Source organism: Opisthocomus hoazin, chromosome 1 (genome assembly GCF_030867145.1).
Source record: "Opisthocomus hoazin isolate bOpiHoa1 chromosome 1, bOpiHoa1.hap1, whole genome shotgun sequence".
Taxonomy (NCBI): Eukaryota; Metazoa; Chordata; class Aves; order Opisthocomiformes; family Opisthocomidae; genus Opisthocomus; species Opisthocomus hoazin.
Genome location: NC_134414.1, coordinates 140,557,512 through 140,575,889, shown reverse-complemented (window position 1 = coordinate 140,575,889; position 18,378 = coordinate 140,557,512). Strand labels below are relative to the sequence as shown.

General features: G+C 58.4%; 2 protein-coding genes across 4 annotated transcripts; both read right to left on the bottom strand.

Annotated features, from left to right (window-relative positions):
* Nucleotides 1-1,207: 1,207 nt before the first annotated feature.
* On the bottom strand, nt 1,208-9,835 carry ENO2 (enolase 2). Of its 3 annotated transcripts, none has more exons than XM_075438484.1 (12): nt 9,746-9,835; nt 7,381-7,472; nt 6,615-6,710; nt 6,273-6,331; nt 5,201-5,270; nt 4,896-5,029; nt 3,973-4,195; nt 3,327-3,524; nt 2,997-3,198; nt 2,686-2,794; nt 2,490-2,548; nt 1,208-2,162 (listed from the first exon to the last, which is right to left on the bottom strand). In XM_075438484.1, exons 2-12 carry the CDS (start codon nt 7,463-7,465, stop codon nt 2,093-2,095), a joined length of 1,305 nt encoding a protein of 434 aa, XP_075294599.1. In that variant the 5' UTR covers nt 7,466-7,472; nt 9,746-9,835; the 3' UTR covers nt 1,208-2,092. The 3 variants fall into 3 exon arrangements, with proteins under 3 accessions (XP_075294599.1, XP_075294592.1, XP_075294585.1); XM_075438477.1 differs by lacking the exon at nt 9,746-9,835 and adding an exon at nt 9,475-9,558; XM_075438470.1 differs by lacking the exon at nt 9,746-9,835 and adding an exon at nt 9,132-9,232.
* A 224-nt stretch (nt 9,836-10,059) lies between these two features.
* Nucleotides 10,060-17,011, bottom strand: LRRC23 (leucine rich repeat containing 23). The gene is made up of 6 exons (XM_075415878.1): nt 16,596-17,011; nt 14,884-15,137; nt 14,661-14,791; nt 11,462-11,598; nt 10,644-10,866; nt 10,060-10,357 (listed from the first exon to the last, which is right to left on the bottom strand). The coding sequence occupies exons 1-6, from the start codon at nt 17,009-17,011 to the stop codon at nt 10,319-10,321; spliced, it is 1,200 nt and encodes a 399-aa protein (XP_075271993.1). The 3' UTR covers nt 10,060-10,318.
* Between the last annotated feature and the right edge of the window lie 1,367 nt (nt 17,012-18,378).

Here is an 18,378-nt window from a genome sequence, read left to right as displayed (position 1 = left end):
TTGACTCCGCTGCTGCTCCGAGGGGCTGAGCAGACCTCACGCAGAGCGCGGGCGAGAGGTGGCCCGCAGCTCGGACGCGCGCCGATCCTTCCTGCTGGGATTCGTTCCATGTGCACCGATGATCCCTGAGAAACCAGCGCTGCCTCTGCCCGCACGTCCTCCCTCCCTCCCGCCTTACTGTCGTGGGCACGCATACCACGGCCCTTGTCTGCCCTTCTTGGGCCCGCTCCCTCTTCTGTGCGACTCAGCACAGCGTCAGTGCCGATGTTTTAAAGCGTTGCCTTTGAGTCTGCATCAGGATGCAGCCAAGGGGGCTTGGGGCTTGCTGAGCAGCCTTGGTCTTTACCCTCATCCTTGCTCGCCCAGCGAGATGGGGTGGTGCGGCTTAAGCGAGGGCCTGCAAACTTTCTGCCTGCAGAAGAAAATCCTGCAGTGAATCAGGGCGGGAGATCTGCAGGACCTGAGCGGGCCCACGTACGTAAAGGGGCTACTGGCATGCACCGATAGCAGCAGGCGAGGTCGGTTTAGCATTTATTCTCCGCCGTACCTCGGGCTGGATTTCTCACAGTGTCACCCCCCAGCTTCCCCCCTTCGTTGGAACCCGACCAGAACAACGCTGTGAGCAGGCGCTGGAGCTTGCTGGCACTCAGCCTGCTGCGGCACAGCCTGGAGCGCTGGCTGCTTTCCCCAAGTGCTGCTGCATCGCCCCTGTGAACCAAGATGGAGCTGGGAGAGACCGACATCCCACCTACCCCTCCATCCAGTGCTCTGCAACCCCCTTTTTGGGAGGAGGACCAGCTTTTTCTCTCCCAGAGACCTGCAGTTCCAGTTTACTATCACTTCAGCTGGCGGGCAGCTGGCCCGCAGCCCGCCCTGAGGTCTTTCCATCAGCAGCAGGCACGACTAAGATCCCTGCACAGCAGATCCTCGTGCACCATGGTTTGGTGGAGATGGCAGGGACAATTCCCACCGTGCCGCCTGCCTTCCCCTCCACATTGCCCAGCTGGGCGGCCGGCGGAGCAGTCTGGCTGTGGGACAAGGCTGCGAAAGGAGGCAGGGGGGATATCTGGGACTGCTCTTTCTCTTGCCAGCCCCCTCTGCTTTTTTGGTTACCTTTCTGCATGAGCCTTTCCTGCTTCGATGGCAAAATGTCCCCATTTCCCGAACACCGGTGTGCAGAGAGAAACAGCAGGCCAAGCCAGGCAACTCAGGTGTGAAATACATTTTAATTGAGTTTAGGGATCTGTAGTTTGTCTGTTGCTCAGCTGAGCACGGGCTGTCCAAGGAGGTGAAGCAGACATTATGGGCGGAAGAGAGGGTGAAGGAGTGCAAGAGGGAACAGAGAGAAAAAGGTCACGAGAAGCAAACGAGAGCGCGGGCTTCTTTACGGATGTGTTTCAATACATCGCCCCACAGTACGATGCGCTGACGTGGAGACTGACAGCACACACGCGCGCACACACACGCACACCCAGCGAGGGACAGCAGCGCACGTCAACACCAAGCTGCTGGCAAGCACAGCCCAACACAGCGCAGCACTCGGCGTGGCAGGAGGGGACGGGGGGGGTCCCACCGGGGCTCAGCGCAGACACACGCTGCGGGCGCAGGGACGCCGTAGGCCGGTACATGTACACCTACACGCACGCACGACGAGAGCGAGCCGCTGGCGATGCTCGTCCGAACACAGCTACGGGTGCGACACTTGTCCACACACACCAGCCGACGCACGTGTGCTCACTGCACACGCTTCGGCGTACAAGGGGAACACACCGGGCAGCACGCTCCCGTAGCCCAACGCGCGAACAGGGTGGCTCAGACGCAGCCCGGCACAGAAACCAGAAGATGCACGATGCCTAGATCCAGAAATGCTTACGACCCCAAAGCAAGGGACAGGGTGCAGGCCTCTCTCTCATCCTTCACCTGGGGACACCTAGCCAGGGACACATGAACTCGAGGGGGTGTGCGGTGAGAAGGGAACCGGGTGGCGGAGGTGGGGGGAGAAGAGCAAAAAAGGGAGCAGTGGAGGGAAGGGGGCTTCAGAGTCTGTGAGGTGGGAAAGAGCAGCAGAGTGGCTGTGCCCTGGGGACAATGTTCAAAGAACGCTTGGGTTGCGAAAGTTGTGTCCGGCAAAGCGTGCTTCATCGCCAAGCTCTTCCTCAATCCTGCAGGAGAAAGAGAGGGAGAGAGACAGCACATGTCAGGCCCTCGCTGTGAGGGAGCGTGGCAGGCACTGGGGCGCTGGAGAAGCACTGCCATCGGCCAGGAAGCTGACATGGGCCGGAGGAGCTCAGCACCCTCACCCCAAGCAGGAGGGAAGGACTCTGCTCCAGAGATCTCCCCGGGATCCTACTGTCATCTCCACGCCCTGTCTTCACAAACATTTCCCCCACAAGCCCCATCTACCCATGGGCTTTCATTTCAGCTTCTCCCACTGCAGTTACTCACTCCCCCGTTCTTGCTTCCCCATTGCCGTCCCTGGACCCCCTTACCTCATGAGCTGGTTGTACTTCGCCAGGCGTTCGGACCTGCAGGGAGCACCCGTCTTAATCTGCAAAGCATTCCCCAAAACAAACACTGTAAGACACTGTCACAACTCACACCGGTTTCCCACAGCGGGGCAGCGGATTCTGCCTTCACACCCCTTCGCTTTCCTCCAGGCCTGTGCCTGGCCTGGGTCTCACCTACCTGCCCGGTGCACAGTCCTACAACCAGATCAGCAATGAAGGTGTCCTCGGTCTCCCCAGATCGGTGGCTCACCATCACACCCCAGCCGTTCTCCTGGGCCAGCTTGCAGCTGCAGGGAGCAAGAAACGCAGTCAGTAGCTCCCTCTCCCACAGTCACCACCCGGACAGGGTGAGATCCAGGCACCCGCTCCTCCCACCCCCTATGCTCTGGTAGAGACAAAAGTCTATTCATCCAAAGGACAGCGTGACACCCTGCTGCGGTTCGTCACCAACGCTTTCACAGGACAACAAGGGTAGCGGGCTGGACTTACGCTTGGATGGCCTCCGTGACAGATCCAATCTGGTTGACTTTGAGCAGGAGGCAGTTGCAGGCCTTCTCTTCAACAGCTCGCTCGATGCGCTTGGGGTTTGTCACCGTCAGGTCGTCTCCCACTATCTGAATCCCCACGTTGGCCGTGAACTTGGACCAGGCCTCCCAGTCATCTTGGTCAAAGGGATCCTCAATGGAGACCACTGCAGTGACAACAGAAGATACACGAGTCAAAGCTGCCTCCCTCCCTACACCAAGAAGACAGAGGGGATGCGCCTGTTACGTACGCAACACTGGTGCTGACTCCCTGCTGCCAAGCACAGCAGCTCACCTGGATAATCACGCACAAAGCTTTGGTAGAGGTCGCCCAGCTCATCTGCGGAAATGTAGCGGCTTGGGTCATCGGGGGACTTGAAGTCCAGGTCGTATTTGCCATCACGGTAGAACTCGGAGGCTGCCACATCCATACCGATGACAATCTTGTCCGTGTAGCCCGCCTTGTCGATAGCTTCCTTGAGGAGCTCCAGAGCTGGGAGGAGGAGAGTGGCAGTCAAGAGAGTCAGCCCATGCGGAGAGCTCTGCCTTTCAGTGGGAACCTGCCCCCGAGAGCCACTGAGAGTCTGATGGTGTGATGGGAGAGGTAGAAGGGAGCCCAGAGTGCAACAGAAACATGCCAAGGAGCTGCAGAGGCCATGTCCAAAGAGACGAGGAGGAATTAAAATACAATCCCACAGCTCAGAGATAAGTCAGGGGAAGGCCTTGGAAAAGTCTGCACACGCATGAAAGGTTGGTATGGAAAGGCTGTGACAGATCGAGGCCACCCCAAGGAGCAGGAGCTTAGAAACCATTCCCTAACACGGGAGGACAATGACACCGAGGCACCACATTTTGAACCAACCTTTGTGGAATGCTGTGAGCTGGCTGTAGGAAGCCACAGCATTGCAGGCAGGGGTACCCCGTCTCCGCAAGGCTCTCACCTTCACTATTTTCCAGGATGTTGGGGGCAAAGCCTCCCTCGTCACCCACATTGGTAGCATCTTTGCTGTATTTCTCCTTGATGACGCTCTTGAGGTTGTGATAGACTTCGGCCCCGATGCGCATGGCATCGCGGAAGCTTTCAGCTCCCACCGGCAAGATCATGAACTCCTGCATGGCCAGTTTGTTGCCTGCGTGGGAACCTCCGTTGATCACGTTGAAAGCCTGGAAGAGTCCGCAAGAGCATCAGAGCTGAAGGAACCGGTCTTGGCACCACCTAGAGGAGGCTCTCAGATGAGTCACCATGCCCATTCACGCCTCATCCCACAGGGTAACACAACACACCCGCTACAAGGCCTCAGACCAGAGGCATATAAGCCCAGGGTCTTCCTTCTGACAGTGGCTCAAAGCAAATGGTTGGAGAGGCCTTTCCCACCTGTTTCCCCCTCGGAGATCTCCCGAGATCTGTATCGATCTTACACAAACAAGTACCTATCTGTGCTGTTTACCTGCATGTTTTTAAGAGCAACACTATGTCAATCTCTTCCAAGACCTTCCTCCTTGACTCTAGCAAAATTTTAGCGTCCACAACACCCTTTGTGAAGGAGTTTCACAGGGCAGCTACCCCTGGTGTGAAGACCCATATGCCCTTGTGCCCCAGAGGGTTCACATGATGCCCTCTGGTTCTTGTGCTAGGAGCGAGATCCTCAGTCAAACCCCACCGCAACCGCTACCATATCCTCAGGCCCCTCTCTTCCATACTGAAACCTGACAAATCTCAGGCCTTCGTTTGGTTCCTTGACCAGTGCAATGCACTCCGCTGACACTTCAGTCCTACGTCCCTCCCTCCTCTACCTCCCAACACAGCCTTTGAAGTTTCTTTGGGAGTTTCTGAAGGTGGATGTCAAGGACGAAGGAGTCTTACTGGCACAGGAAGGATGAGATCGGAGTTGCCGGCCAGGTCAGCAATATGCCGGTACAGGGGGACATCCTTCTCCGCAGCTCCCGCCTTGCACACGGCCAGCGAAACTCCCAGGATAGTATTGGCACCAAACTTGGCTGTGGGCAACACCGGGGAGCAGTTAGGCTTCGCAGGCAGCAACCTTCTGCCCAGCGCATGCTCTGGCCAGCCAGCCTTGGGCCCACCGCGGCTCCAACAGTGCCCCCGCACCAGCCCTGCAGCCACCCATGCTCTTTGCTTCCCAGGCCAAAAAAAAAGGAGTGAATTACATTTGTTCTCTGTGCCATCCATCTCAAGCATCAGATTGTCTATCTTCTCTTGATCCACAACAGAGAGGCCCTGCAAGAAAGAAACAGGTCCTGAGAAGGGGAGGCTGAGAACAGAGCTGGCGTGCAAGAAAGGAGGTGTTGATGGAGAAGCTGGGGGTACAGGGACCTTTTTAGCTTGTGGAGGAACACACACACAAAGCTCTGGAGATGAGTGCCTCGGTATACGGTCAAGTCAGGCAACCGCAATGATGTTGCTGCAGCACGGCACAGGTGTACCCATGCCAGAGAGGGGATCAGCAGCAGCCCAGGCAAGGCCACGCCTTGCTGGGCACCCAGGACTCCCCCGGGGATTTACCCAGCCTTTGGCAGCTTCCAGGGAGCGTCGTGGTGCTGCAGCCACACAGAAGCTGGGCACAACAACAGTACATGCTCAGTCCCAAGCAAGCGAACATGGACTGGATGGAGCCGTCCCCTGGAGCGAAGCAGAGAGCAGGATTGGGCCCAACACAGGCAGCCCTCCACCAGGCCAGGTACTTTTCAGGGGTGGAGAGAGGTGGGCTCTGAGCCAGACCCCCCACGGGCTGCACAGGGTGTAACATGTGGCTTCAGCTCAGCTCTCCTCAGAGCAGGCTCCAGATGGGTCACCGCTGCTCTGCAAGGCTGTGCCGGGAGAGCTGCCAGACCTTGCACGGCATGGTCACTGCCCATCCCACCACGAGCGCTGGGTGGGATGGGCAGGCGTGAGGCCACAGGCACGTGGGTGAGGTTCAGCGCTTGAGGAGGAGCATGTCTCAAAGAGGGAGAGAGCTCGCTCTACAGGGAGCACTGAGGGGACTGGTTAGGTGGTACAGATGCTGCGGTGGACAGGGTAGCGTTAAATCCCTTCCGCCCAGCGAAAAGGTCGCTGCGGGCACGTACAGACATGGAGGGCAGGAGGGGTGTGCCCAGGCTGACAGAGAGCATCACAATGTCTGTTAACCCAGTGAGATGAAGAGAGCCAGAAACAGAGACAGGGGGACAGAGACGGACCAGAGTAAGCGTTAGACAAGGGAGAACAAAGAGAAATCCTTACAGAGCCCACGAGAGCTGGGGCAACAGTGCTGTTGATATGATCCACGGCCTGCAGGACCCCTAAAGAAGGGAAGAGACAGAGAAAGAGAGAGAGAGAGACAGAGAGAGAGGGTGAGGCAAAGAGGAGAGTGGAAAGAGAGAGGGAGGTAGAGGACCGATAGAGAGACTGAGAGCGGGAGAGAGCGAGGGAAGACTGAGGCCCGATCTTTCACTTTACGCTAGGTCTGTGCCTCTGTGGCCTCCCTGGGGGCAGCGGGACACAGCCTCGTCACACCAGTGGGCGAGCGGCACCCTCCGGCGGAGGCAGCCCTGGGGATGGGGTGCAGGGCAGGCATCCCCCCACCTTTTCCGAGGAAACGCGACTTGTCGTTGTCTCGCAGCTCCAGCGCTTCGTAGATACCAGTGGACGCGCCACTGGGGACCGCTGCTCGAAACATGCCTGAGGAACAGCAAAGCACGGGTGTGAGACAAGCAGAGGGTGAAAAGGAGGGAAAGCCCTCGTGCACCCGCTTCTGTCCCGCGTTCAAGGGAAAGGACGGGGCAACCACTTGTGCAAACGGATGGCCCCGCTGGCTGCCTGCTCGTGGCTGGTCTTCTCAGAGGTGGAGCACCTCTCAGCCCACCTAGCTTTAGGCCCAGCGCAGATGTGGCTCCCCCAGTTGAGATGCATGTGCACATCCGTGCCTTCACAGAGACCTCGAGGACCAACCTTCCCACCACCTCATGAGCATGGCCATGGATGCGCTTCCAAACCTGTACTGCGTCCCAGGAGTAAAAGCACAGCTGCAGGAGGGCATGGCAGGGATAGGACAAGAAGGTATATTAATGTTACCTAAGCTTTCCATCCTTGCTAGTAGCACACACGTGGCTCAAGTCAGATACATGGCAGCCAGCTGTCCTGTGGTGATTTGCCCAGCACGTGCGTGGTGTTGGTGAGCACACGCACAAGCAGAGCCACAAACAAGAGTTCTGGGCCCTGCCTCCTCCCCCAGCTTGCTATCTGCCAGGGCTTTGCTGGAGAAGACCCTCCGTGCTCTCGGCAGAGCGTGCCAGGCTGCCGTGCCGGGGTGGGCAGGCCTTCCCGCCATCGCTCATCCTCACCGGCGTACCTTTGTGTGTGTACAGGTCCACCTCCACGGTGGGGTTCCCACGGGAGTCCAGGATCTCGCGGGCATGGATCCTCTCGACTGCCATGGTGAGCCTGAGGAGAGGACACGTTCAGCTCTGAGAGGCCCCAGGATGAGGTGCTCACCTGTCTAATATCTCGACAAGACACTGATGGAGAGAAGGCAGCTGAAGGAAGAGCAACCTTAGGAGCTGGAGCTAAAACTACTGGCTCGAGGAAATTTAGAAATTGCTGTTAAAACTCAGGTTGTGGGAACCCACCCACATTTTGCCCAGGAACCGGTTATCTATCTGAATTTACTCTGTCCCTTTGCTGCCGATAACGAACCGCGAGCTCTGTCCCCTCTCCCCCCGCATGGTGGCCGGTGCAGGGCTCCTGGTGTGAGCCGGGACGCGGAGCTGGGGATGGTGCCACAGCACCCCTGGGCAGCGGAGCAGGAGGAATCAGCCGGCATGGCCGGCAGCTGCCTGCGGCCCCAGTGCTGAGGACGGGCAGCCTGCTCCTGCCGCCTCCCCTCCCGTCCCCGAGCCCCGGCAAAGCGCCTGGCTCAGCCTTCCCGTCCCCCCGGGTCAGGCCGCGCTGAGGCGGCGGGAGCGCGGAAGAGGCCGGCGGCGAGAGGAGCCATCTTGCTGAAGGCCGCGGTGCCTCAGCCGTGGCAGAGAGGGCTCCGAAGGGAGGGGGGGCACCCAGCCCCTGCCTGAACACCGGGGCTGTGCCCAGCTCCCAGCCCTTCGCCCTGCTCCTGAGGCGGGGAAGGGGATGAGGGGCTGAGGAAAGCTGGCGCCCGGTTAAACCCGAAGGGGAATCCGGGCTGGTGGGCGAGAGGGGCTGTACAGCGCCGAGGCGAGCTGAGAAGCGGGCTGGGGGAAGCTGGCGTCGGCTCTGGACCCTGCTGCCTCGGGCGGGTCCAAATCACAGGGGCGCGAGGACATGGCGCTGCCCCAAAGTTTCAGCAAGAGCTTCAGCCCGCGGCACCGGGGCTCTACGGAGCCTGCGCAGGGCCCTCCGCCATGTCCATCTGGGCCGGGATCCCCTTGGCAGCCGCCTTGGCAGCGCTCCTCGCGCCATCTGGCACCCGCCGTGGGAGCTTCCTCCGGAGCCGTGCCCGCGTTGCTGCGAGCTTCCTCCGCGGCACTGCCCTGGCCATGCCCCAGCAGCCTCCACGGAGGGGGGCGAGGAACGGGACCCCGCTAACGTGATCTTTGACGGGGAGACCCACGCCAGATGCAGTGCCTCTCTGCTTATGCGGCCGTGCTGCCCGTGGTCACGTTCCGCTGCCCGCTGCTGTTGGGTCCAGCTCCGAGGAAGCCGAACGACAAGCCAAAATCCAGCCCCGCCTGCCCCACCCTGTCACTCACTCAATGTCTTCTCCCTGGTCCCTTGTGCCCCTTTCTCCCCTTGTGTTGCTGCCCCGTGTCCCCCCGCGTTTGCCCTGCGTTGGACGGCGCAAGAAACTGCCCTGAAATCCCCGGCATCAGCCGCGCTGTCCTGAAAGGAGGTCAGAGGCGGATAAGCCGGGATAAGTGACGGAGCCACAGCCGAGAGCCCATCGACCGGAGCGAGGAGGAGAGAGGAGCCGCGCTTGAGGCTGGCCAGCCTCCCTCGGCCAGGGGCTGGGCACGGCACCCCCGAGACCGGCGCTGCCGCAGTGCTTGGTGGCACCGTCTCGGCGGAGCTCTGCGCTGCAGCACGTCCCCCTTCCCGCCAGGCAGGCCGGCATGGCGACGACCTTACCCCGAGCCACCGCCACCGGTCCCGTCTGCTGCTGCTGCTGCGCTTCCCCCGGGCCGGGCACTGCTCCCAGGAAGCCCGCACTGCTGCAGTGTCGCGGCTGATGCAGCTACTGCTCGCTCGGCTGTCACCTCCTCTCCCTGCTGCCCCCCCTCCCCTGCGTGGCGTGGGGCTGTGCGACAAGAAAACATCCCCCCGCCCCCCCCCTCCGGGACCCAGCTGTGTTTGTGTCAACACCTCGGGAGAGCTGGGCGGGGGGGGGCTGCTCTGCTGCGGGGCTGGGTCCTTTCCCCCAGCAGCGCCCAAACCGCGCTTTGCCCCCTCCCCGTTCCCCCCCCCCGCAAACCTCGGTCCTGCAGCAGCTCCCGGGGATGCCCCTGCGGGCAGCAGACGCCCCCGCGGGCTGCCCCCCGCCCGGGCCCGCACCCGAAAGGACGCGGGGGCGGAGGGAGTACCTGGAATTAAAACAGGGGAGAGAAGTGAGAAGGGCGGGGGAGCTCGGCTTTTGACGCCGCTCACCGCGCTCCTTCTCTGCGGGGACCCCCGAGCGCGGTGGGGAGCAGGGACCCGCGTGGGCTGCCCGGGGGGGGGGGGGGACACGGACCCGGGACACTCACCTTCCCGGGGCGGGACGCGGGCCGAGAGCCGGAGCAGCTGCCGGCGGAGAGGAGCGGAGGGATGCGGGACCTCAAGGGGAGATGCTGCGTCCTCCGAGGCGGCGGGGTGCGGGAGCCGCCCCCGGGAGGGCCGGCCGCAGCATGTGACCCGCAGCCGTCAGTCAGCGCTCGGCGGGGCCGCGGCACGTAGGGGATGGAGGGGGGCACAGGCACAGGGCGAGCGGGAGGAACGGTCCCCGTCGCTCCAGGCTGATGCGGTGTTTTTATTCAGATCAGAAAATCCTGTCGGGTTGGGGGGGGGGGGGGGGGGGGGGCGTAAATCGAAACGCAGAGGCTGCGCGGCTCTGCCCCTCTTCCCTCTGGCCTGCTGAGAGCGGGGCACAGGAGCGCGGCGGCCGGGGGAAAGCGTGGCGGTCCCGAGGGCAGGTTGCGGGAGCGGGGTGGTCGCCCTCCCATCTTCTGCCGGGGCAAAATGAGGCGAGGGTAGCCCCGATACCTGCAGCTCTCGCTTCGTGTGGGGGAAGGTGTCTCCGAGCCTGGAGTGGCTCTGGGAACAGGTGCTAAAACCAGGGGTCACTGAGCCACATCACCCTCGAGAGATCCCGCCGTTCCCTGAAGGAGGAGAGAGGCAGAAGTGAAATGGCTCCGTGCCCGACTCCTGTTCCCCTTTCACCGCTCGCTGCTGCTGGCCGGGTCGGGACTGGCCATCGGGTTGTGACGCCGGCCGTCACAACCCGGCTGTGAAGCCCAGCCTCTGGTGCCGGCTCCTCTGCCCTTGGGACTGACCTCCCTCAGCCTTCCCCTCCTGTAACCTAGAGGAGGAGAGGCTTGATCGCCATGTTGGATCCTCCTTCTTTCCCTTCGCTTCCTTCTCCTCCCCCTGCCATGCTGTTCTCACCTCTTCTTCTTTCTCCCTTTTCTGACGGATTTTCTTTGCCTCTGCCCGCTCGTCTTGCTCAAATAATTCCTTGTCGAGGCGTTGCAGGTGTGGCAGCAGGACCAGGACCTCCAGCCGGTAATCGGGTTCATCAGAGCACGGGTTGTCCAACAGCACCAGCGCCCGCAGCATGGGGAGGACCTGCAGCTTTGCCACCTCCCGAAGGCTACTGATGCCATTGTTCCTGAGGAAGAGGAAGCACAGAGAGCAGGGGAGGCTGACACATGCAAGTAGTGAGGTTCCTTCAGAAGACTAAGCTGACAGGACAGACAAAGCAAAGCCTAGCAGCATGATCGGCTGTAGGCCTCAGACCACAGACCTGTGGTCTAAGATCCAGATCTGTCTGCAGCTCCCCAGACTGAGGGACATAAAGGACATCTCCTCTGGATTTCCCCGTGCTCAAACAGTCCATTGAACTGTGTGATACTGCCATCGCCCTGTGTGGCAGATGCCAAGAAGTCAAGGGCACTTGCAGTCATGTCCAGGACATAGAGAACACACTTAGAGGGATGCAAAGGAGTTACAGTAAGGAATAAAAAATATGAGGTGGGGTGTGAGAGTGACTGTAGAGGCAGATCTTTTCTGAGAAGCCTGGGAAAGACCCTGGCTCTTATATTCCTAGACAGCTGAGTGCTGAACACCAGTTAAGGATGGTAAAGATCAACCCATCTCCATCAGGCCTTCAACTTCCAAAGAAACCAGAAAATCCTGAAGATCTAAATGGGACCACAGCCCAATGAAGGGGTCTCTGGGCCCACCAGAGAGCAGGGAGGACCCACCGTAGATTGAGGTACTGCAGGCACTTCATGCTACTACAGAATCCATCCAGGGTCTCAAGCTGGTTGTCACGCAGGTGCAGGGTTGTCAGGTGTCCTAGCCCCTCAAGGTCTTCAAGGCTCCGAATGGCATTCTGGGCCTGGGCACCAGGGAGGCGTGAAGAAAGAAGGAAAAAGAGGACATGCAGGAGAGGGAACAACAGTTATTTCTGGCCTTCAAAGCTCTTTCTGCCCTTCAGGCTCCCTACCACTCGTAACTCAGCCTTCTCTGAAGCTAGAGCAGGTTGCTCAGGGTCTCACCCAAACGGGTTCTAAGTATTCAGATTCAAGGACCGAAAGTTTGTCGAAAAAGTGTTTCCTGTAGCATCACTTAGCAACTGAAACAAAACCACCCCAGATGAATACTCCACTGCCAGCACAGCACCCCCTTCCACGGCAGTGCAGGATCTGAGTCCCTAAGGCCTCAGAGAGCAACAGCGTGGTGGGGAGAGCACGGACCTGAGCCTGAAACAAGTGTGTTTACAGGATGAACAACCAGCCCTGCCCAGTCACATCGTCCACGCCGTCCGGGGATCTTCCAGTGCCAGCTGCTCCTCATGTGGGGGAAATCTACCACCAAGAATCTCCTCTTCTGCTCCTCTAGGCGCAGAAGCAGGCTGTGTGTTCCTGAGAGAGGTGGGGAGGGGGGGGCGTTGGTTTGATTTTAAAGCTTTTCCAGATATGGTTGTTGTTATCCATCCATAGGTGCACCTTCTTGCAACAAATCTGACAATCTCACGGCAGGAAGTTCAACATTCCCCATTGCTGAGTTTGATTCACTTCACCGTGATATGAGTCACGAGTCGGGGAGAAACGAAGCTCTGAATTTCGGCAATTAATTTTTTTTTTCGCAGCAGCATTTCGGGTGGACAAGACCACTAGAGGTCTCCTGGCCAGGCCAGGGCCCACTGCAGTGCTACCACCGGCGTCTTGTGCAGCCGAGTTTGGAGCATCCCCCGTAACCGCAACTTCCTGGCCACGTTCTCCAGCCTGGAGCTGAGCAGGGCTTCACCCGCTGTGGTGGCTCAGGGCTGCAGCTTCTAAGGGTGGAGACACCCGAAAAGGAGATGGGGAGAGAGCTGCTGTTGTGCCCTCTGCTCCTTCTCAGCACCCAGGTGGTGGCGTGGACAATGCCTGAGACTAATAAAAGGGGCACAGGCCAAACTGGTGGGACAGGAGAACGGTTTAGGATAGGGACACTTGGGAAAAGGACATTTTGTAGAAAAGGAGGACTCTAATGGAAACTGGACAAGGAAAAGTCTGAACCAGCTGGGCCAAGTAAAGAGAGTAACACAGGGATAAAAAGAGGAAAGCTGGAGATCTAGCGAAGGCTGTGTGAACAGATTTAACAACCGAGAAGGACTAGTAAATTGTACCTCAGAGGAAATCAGGAGCTGCTGTGGGAAACAGGGAGGGGGGCTCACAAACCACTGCTCTGCAAAATGAATAGTAACCTCCCATCACCCTCACTTTCTTCATTACTTCAGTGTGAAGAGTTTTAACGGCTCTGGCCCTGCAAGCACTAACAAGACAATGCAGAATGGGTGTTTTTCAGGGTTGTTTGGTATTTTTTCCCTAAATCAAAGAATATTCCGTATGACTCCTTTAATTAAATGCTCACATCATCACCTTACCTTAGATACCAGTTCTTCACCTAGGTGTGATGCCACCATTTCTTATGGAAAGCTACTACAGTGTGTCACCCGTGATTCATTCTCCCCCTCCTGCACACCCAGCCTTGCTCTAGCTAGCCTGTGTCACACTGCTGCGCAATGACCAGGAACAGACACAGCCCTGCGGACAGCAGTGATCCTCCAACCGATACAAGTGCCACATGGTATGCAGCCAGCCAGCGAGGATAGCTTTTCTGATCTTAAATTTCATCCGCAACTATGTCATACATTCACCAAATTTGGTTCAGTTCCTTTAAGTTGAACCCTTTGTCTTGAACCCTGTCCATGAGGGATCAGCTTCATCTACCCATGGCTCAAGTAACACCAAAATCTTTCTACAGAAAGCAAAGCAGTGCTGGAAGAGATACCCCTCCAACATGATTTGGTAGGCAGGTGGACGTGCGGGCAAATTCAAGCCCCATTCCTGAAAAACGAGTCAGTTGTTCTAGTTTTAATGACCACATCTTGCAATTTGTCCACTTTATATGCGCAGCTCAGAAATTCCTGTCATGCTGGGAACCTTCTTTACATACAGGTGTAGTGTTTGCTTCCCTCCAATCATTCACTAAAGTGACTGGTTTTACTTTGAAATTCTGCATTATAGCTAGTGACTTACCCACTTCATCGCTTCTTCCAGCACCTCCAGCCCTAAAATCTCAGGTTTCTACCAGAAAATTGCAGGCAATCTCAGCAAGCAATCTCCTCAGTGTTTTCTGCCAGGGAGTCTTGATGAAAAGAAGCCATGTAGCTTTTCAAATCCTTTGTCATCTTTAATTGCTTTTTAAGGGGTAGTGACTCAGGACACCTATCCAGTCTTCGCAAGCTGTAGCACTGTGTGATACATGGGACTAAGCCATACACACGTTCTTCACTTGGCGCCTCTAGAAGTAAATGTTCCCTGAAGCGATTGTTTATGGTATTAGGAAATTGCTTCTCCTTAGTTTCACCGCAATGTTCAATCAGTTTCTTTTTTGGCAGCTGAAGGTGTGAATCATATAATTGTGCTGGTTTTAAACCAGTATTTGATTAGGCCCATCAGAGATGTGAGTGGCATCGCTTCCCCCTGTCACCCGGAGCAAACCCGTGGCTTTCCACGCTGACCTCCCGGGGTCCTGGGACACACGGAGCACAGTGTTCTTGCCTAACACTGCCAGAAGAGAACACTGCTCTCCTGTGAGGCTGTGAGGGAAGAACCCAATGCACTGAACACTGCCAACTGTGCCGCTCTCAGCAGAGCAATCACTGGTCAGAGGCTACTGCCTTTGCACTACCTGGGCAGAGAGAGTAGCAGCAGCTACCCCAGAGAAGTGGTTTTGTCTCTTTAGCTCTCTGACATCTGTTCCTCTGTCAGGCTGAGAAGATTGAACTGAATGGACTAGCATGAAATTTATGCTTCTTTGAAGGAGACAGCATCTCCCTTCCAGCACTGACTGCAGGTGCCAGGCTCTGCAGCAGCGCTGTCCCACTCCCCAAGCTGGCTGATCCCTTACCAGATAGAGGTTCTTCAGTTTGGGGAGATTGAGTCCTGCTGTGCTCTCTAGTTCGTTTCCTCGCAGCTCTAGGATTTGCAGGCTGAACAACTGCCCATGACTCAGGCCCAGCGCTGTCTGGATTTTATTTCCTGATTGCCAGAGGAGGAAGAAATTATGAGAGCGTTAATCCCACCCAAAGAGAGTGTGCTGTGTGCACAAAAACAGAGGTGGTCTGTATCACCTTTCAGGCTGAGGTTGGCTAAGCTGGGGTGAGTAATGCCCTCCATATCCTTGATGCGGTTGTGAGCAAAGCTGATGATCTGGAGGTAGGGCAGCTCCTGCATGCAGGCACTGGTAAGCAGATTCCCATCCACCTTCAGCCAAAGCAGGTGGGTTAGGCTGCTCAGTGGAGACAAATCTTTCAGCTTGTTCTCTGACAAATCCACGTACCGCAGATGAATGAAGCCTTCAAGGAGGCTGATGTCTGTCAAGTCCCTGTGGGAGGGAGGATGTGAATAAAACATCTCTCATATTTCCCCCTGCTACCAGCTTTCTGTTTGCTCCTCACCACTACTGGAGGGAGGGCATCGTCTTCTCCCACTTCCCTGCTGTCCTAGGAAGCCTTGCTGGAGAGAGGGAGGAAAAAGGCAGACGATAGGGACAGGCCAAAGGGTCTGAAAACAAGGCCAAATGGTAAGATCGACCTGCTTCCCTGGCACAGGGAGCACTTCCTCCCGTTGAACTGCAGCTGTCAGGAGAGGGCAGAACCAGAGCAGAACAGAGGATAAGTTTAGGGGATTAGTCTGTTAGACAGTAGTGGTAATACCAAAAACTGTGCGGAAGGATTTTCCTAGTGGGAAAAAGCTGGCTGAGACTCCTATGAAGCTGCTGAAAGACACGGTCTTACTGAGGCCTGTTAGTTAGGTCTAGGGTTATAGAATCATAGAATCCTTTGGGTTGGGAGGGACCTTTAGAGGTCATCTAGCCCAAGCCCCCTGCAGCGAGCAGGGACACCTTCAACTAGACCAGGTTGCTCAGAGCCCCATCCAAACTGGCCTTGAATGTTTCCAGGGATGTGGCCTACCTCTCTGGGCAACCTGTGCCAGTGTTTCACCACCCTCACTGTAAAACAATTCTTCCTTATATCCAGTCTGAATCTACCCTCCCTCAGTTTAAATCCATTACTCCTTGTCCTGTCGCAACAGGCCTTGCTAAAAAGATTGTCCCCATCTTTCCTGTAGGCCACCTTCAGGTACCGAAAGGCTGCAATCAGGTCTCCCTGCAGCCTTCTCTTCTCGAGGCTGAACAACCCCAACTCTCTCAGCCTTTCCTCATAGGAGAGGTGTTCCAGCCCTCGGATCATCTTTGTGGCCTCCTCTGGACCTGCTCCAACAGATCCATGTCTTTCCTATGCTGGGGGTTCCACAGCTGGATGAAGGACTCCAGGTGGGGTCTCACCAGAGTGGCAGAATCCCTTGACCTGCTGGCCATGCTGCTTTTGATGCAGCCCGGGGTACGGTTGGCCTTATGTGGGTATACTGATGGGACTGAGGCTCCACGCTGTCCCCAGGCCATTGTGGCACTGCATTTACAAGTGCATGCTGTAAAGGTTTGCCCTTCACAGGAGAGATGCTTAATGAATATTTCTGAAAGTGACTGGCGGGAGGTCACCGCGCTCAGGCCCCCCTGGAAGACCACAGTCCAGAGGCACGGGCAGGCTCCCCTCAGTCCAGGGGGACGCCGACGTTCCCACCCGCGCGTCTGGCTGCGGTGGAGTCAGTCCCCAGCTCCGGGCTGAGGGTGGACGAGCCGTGCTGGGGCAGAGACTGGAAGCCAGAGAGCTGGAGGACGCGGCCTGGAAACCCTCCGGTCACCAGCGGCCTTACGGTGCAGCTCCGCCGTGGCTGCACAGACAGAGGCCGCCTTCTCCCGGGGCGGGTGTTGCACACTCACTTGTGTCTGGCTTCGAACTTCACGTAGGCGTGGGCCAGGCCGTTGCCGGTCTTACAGAGCAGAGTGAGGCCCTCCCGCAGGAGCTCCTCCGTCAGGGGACGCGGGGCCGGCGCCTGTGGGAGACGGAGAGAGCACAGCGCCGGCTGGCCTGGCCGCGCCCGGAGGGTCCGGAGGCCCCCGCGCTCACCTGGGCTTCTTCCTCCTCCTCCTCCTCCTCCTCCTCCTCCTCCCCGCCCTGAGGGGCGTACTGCTCCTCGCCCGCCATCCTTACAGGCCGCGCTTCCCACCCCGCCGCGGCCGCTCCGCCAGGCCCGGCGGCGCCCCGCTGCCATGGAAACCGCCGGGGGGGAGGCGGGGCCCGGCGCCGCTGCCATGGAAACCACCGGGGGGGAGGCGGGGCCCGGCGCCGCTGCCATAGCAACCGGGCTTGAGCGACAGCGGCGGGCGGGGGCTTGCTGCTGCTTGCCGCGCCGGCGCGGGGCTGGGGTTCTGCGGGGGGCTGCGGGGCTGTGCGGGGGGCTGGGGGGTCTGCAGGCCTCGTGCTCTGGGCTCGCTCTCGACCTCACTGGGGGTCGTCCTGTCCACCCCCCCGGCTGGGAACGGGGCCGGCTTCCGCGCCGGGGCGGGCTGCGCAGGGCGGCGGCGGCTGGAGCGTGCCTGAGGAAAGGCGTTCCCCGCGGTGAGCCCGCAGCAAGCACCTCGAGCAGAGCGGGGCTCGGGCTCCGCCTGGAGCCTCCCACCACGCGGTCTCCGAGGTGCCAGGCAGCGGCTTTCGGGGTTCGGCGCCCCGGCCCGCCGCAGGCCCCTGCCCCGGGCCGGGGGCCGGTGCCCCGCAGATGCCATGGGGCAGGCGGGTGGCTCTGTCGCCGTCCCCCGCCAAGCGCAGCTGGGTGTTTGCCGGCCGGGAGCGCTGCTCGCAGCTGGCGGCAAAGTCCGAGGTCCGGCTCGCTTTCCCTCCAGTGCACTTTGCTCCTTCGCCGCCCCCGGGGGACGTCAGTGTTGGATAAGCTGGTCCGAGCAGGGACGGACCCGCCACCGTCAGACGCGGGCCGCACGCTCTCACAGCACGCGTGCCAGCCGTCGGCCCCGTTGCAAAGCACCCCTTTGTGCTCAGGGCTGCCCAGCAAGCTGGCGCCATGTCCCCTGCCTCGTCCCGCTTGACTCCCCAGCGCTGACCCCTTCCACATGCTACGCTCACTCTGAATTCGCTCCCCGGCCATTAACCTGCGTATGATGTGGTTTTCCACTATATCTCCTGCAAAAAAAAACAACCCTGCGCACAAAGCGTGACAGTTCTTCCTGCCTTTGCTTTCCAAGGCTTTAAGGAGCCCTTCAGTGAATCAGGAAAAGCAATGACATGTTTTTCTTTCCATCCTGCGTCCCTTTATGCTGAAGAACGGACTGGCAGAAGCAGTGTGCCTCTATGCACCTTTTATAATGTCTTGCAACAGCAACATATGGGTCAATTGGCTCTAGATGACCAAAGAACTTACAAGAAACAAGACAAATTATGCAAGGAAACACAAATCTTTAAAGGAGAGACTGTTTATTTAGGGTGTATATTTTTTGTTTGTTTGTTTTGGGTATATATATAAAGAGATAGAAAATAAATCCCAAATCTAACTATAGTGATCATTAAGGAGGTTGTGTGATGAAAGCCTGCCCACAGACCCACAGAGGAGCACGGGGAGGCAACAGCAGGAGGGGGGCCCAAGCAGCACCCCGCAGGGCTGCTCCTGGGCCCGTCCCCGGAGCCATCAGCCCGCCGGAGGCACAGTGGCAG

Bases quoted from the DNA above. Each gene is read 5' to 3' on its own strand.
- ENO2 (XM_075438484.1), bottom strand. From the start codon at position 7,465: ATGGCAGTCGAGAGGATCCATGCCCGCGAGATCCTGGACTCCCGTGGG. The intron at 5,030-5,200 runs GTAATTCACTCC...TGTTGCCCACAG, and splicing joins GGATGGCACAGAGAACAAAT to CCAAGTTTGGTGCCAATACT. The intron at 3,199-3,326 runs GTGAGCTGCTGT...TTGTCACTGCAG, and splicing joins CTTTGTGCGTGATTATCCAG to TGGTCTCCATTGAGGATCCC.
- LRRC23 (XM_075415878.1), bottom strand. From the start codon at position 17,011: ATGGCAGCGGCGCCGGGCCCCGCCTCCCCCCCGGTGGTTTCCATGGCA. The intron at 14,792-14,883 runs GTGATACAGACC...TCTGGCAATCAG, and splicing joins AGCCAACCTCAGCCTGAAAG to GAAATAAAATCCAGACAGCG. The intron at 11,599-14,660 runs GTAAGGGATCAG...CCTGGTGCCCAG, and splicing joins AACTGAAGAACCTCTATCTG to GCCCAGAATGCCATTCGGAG.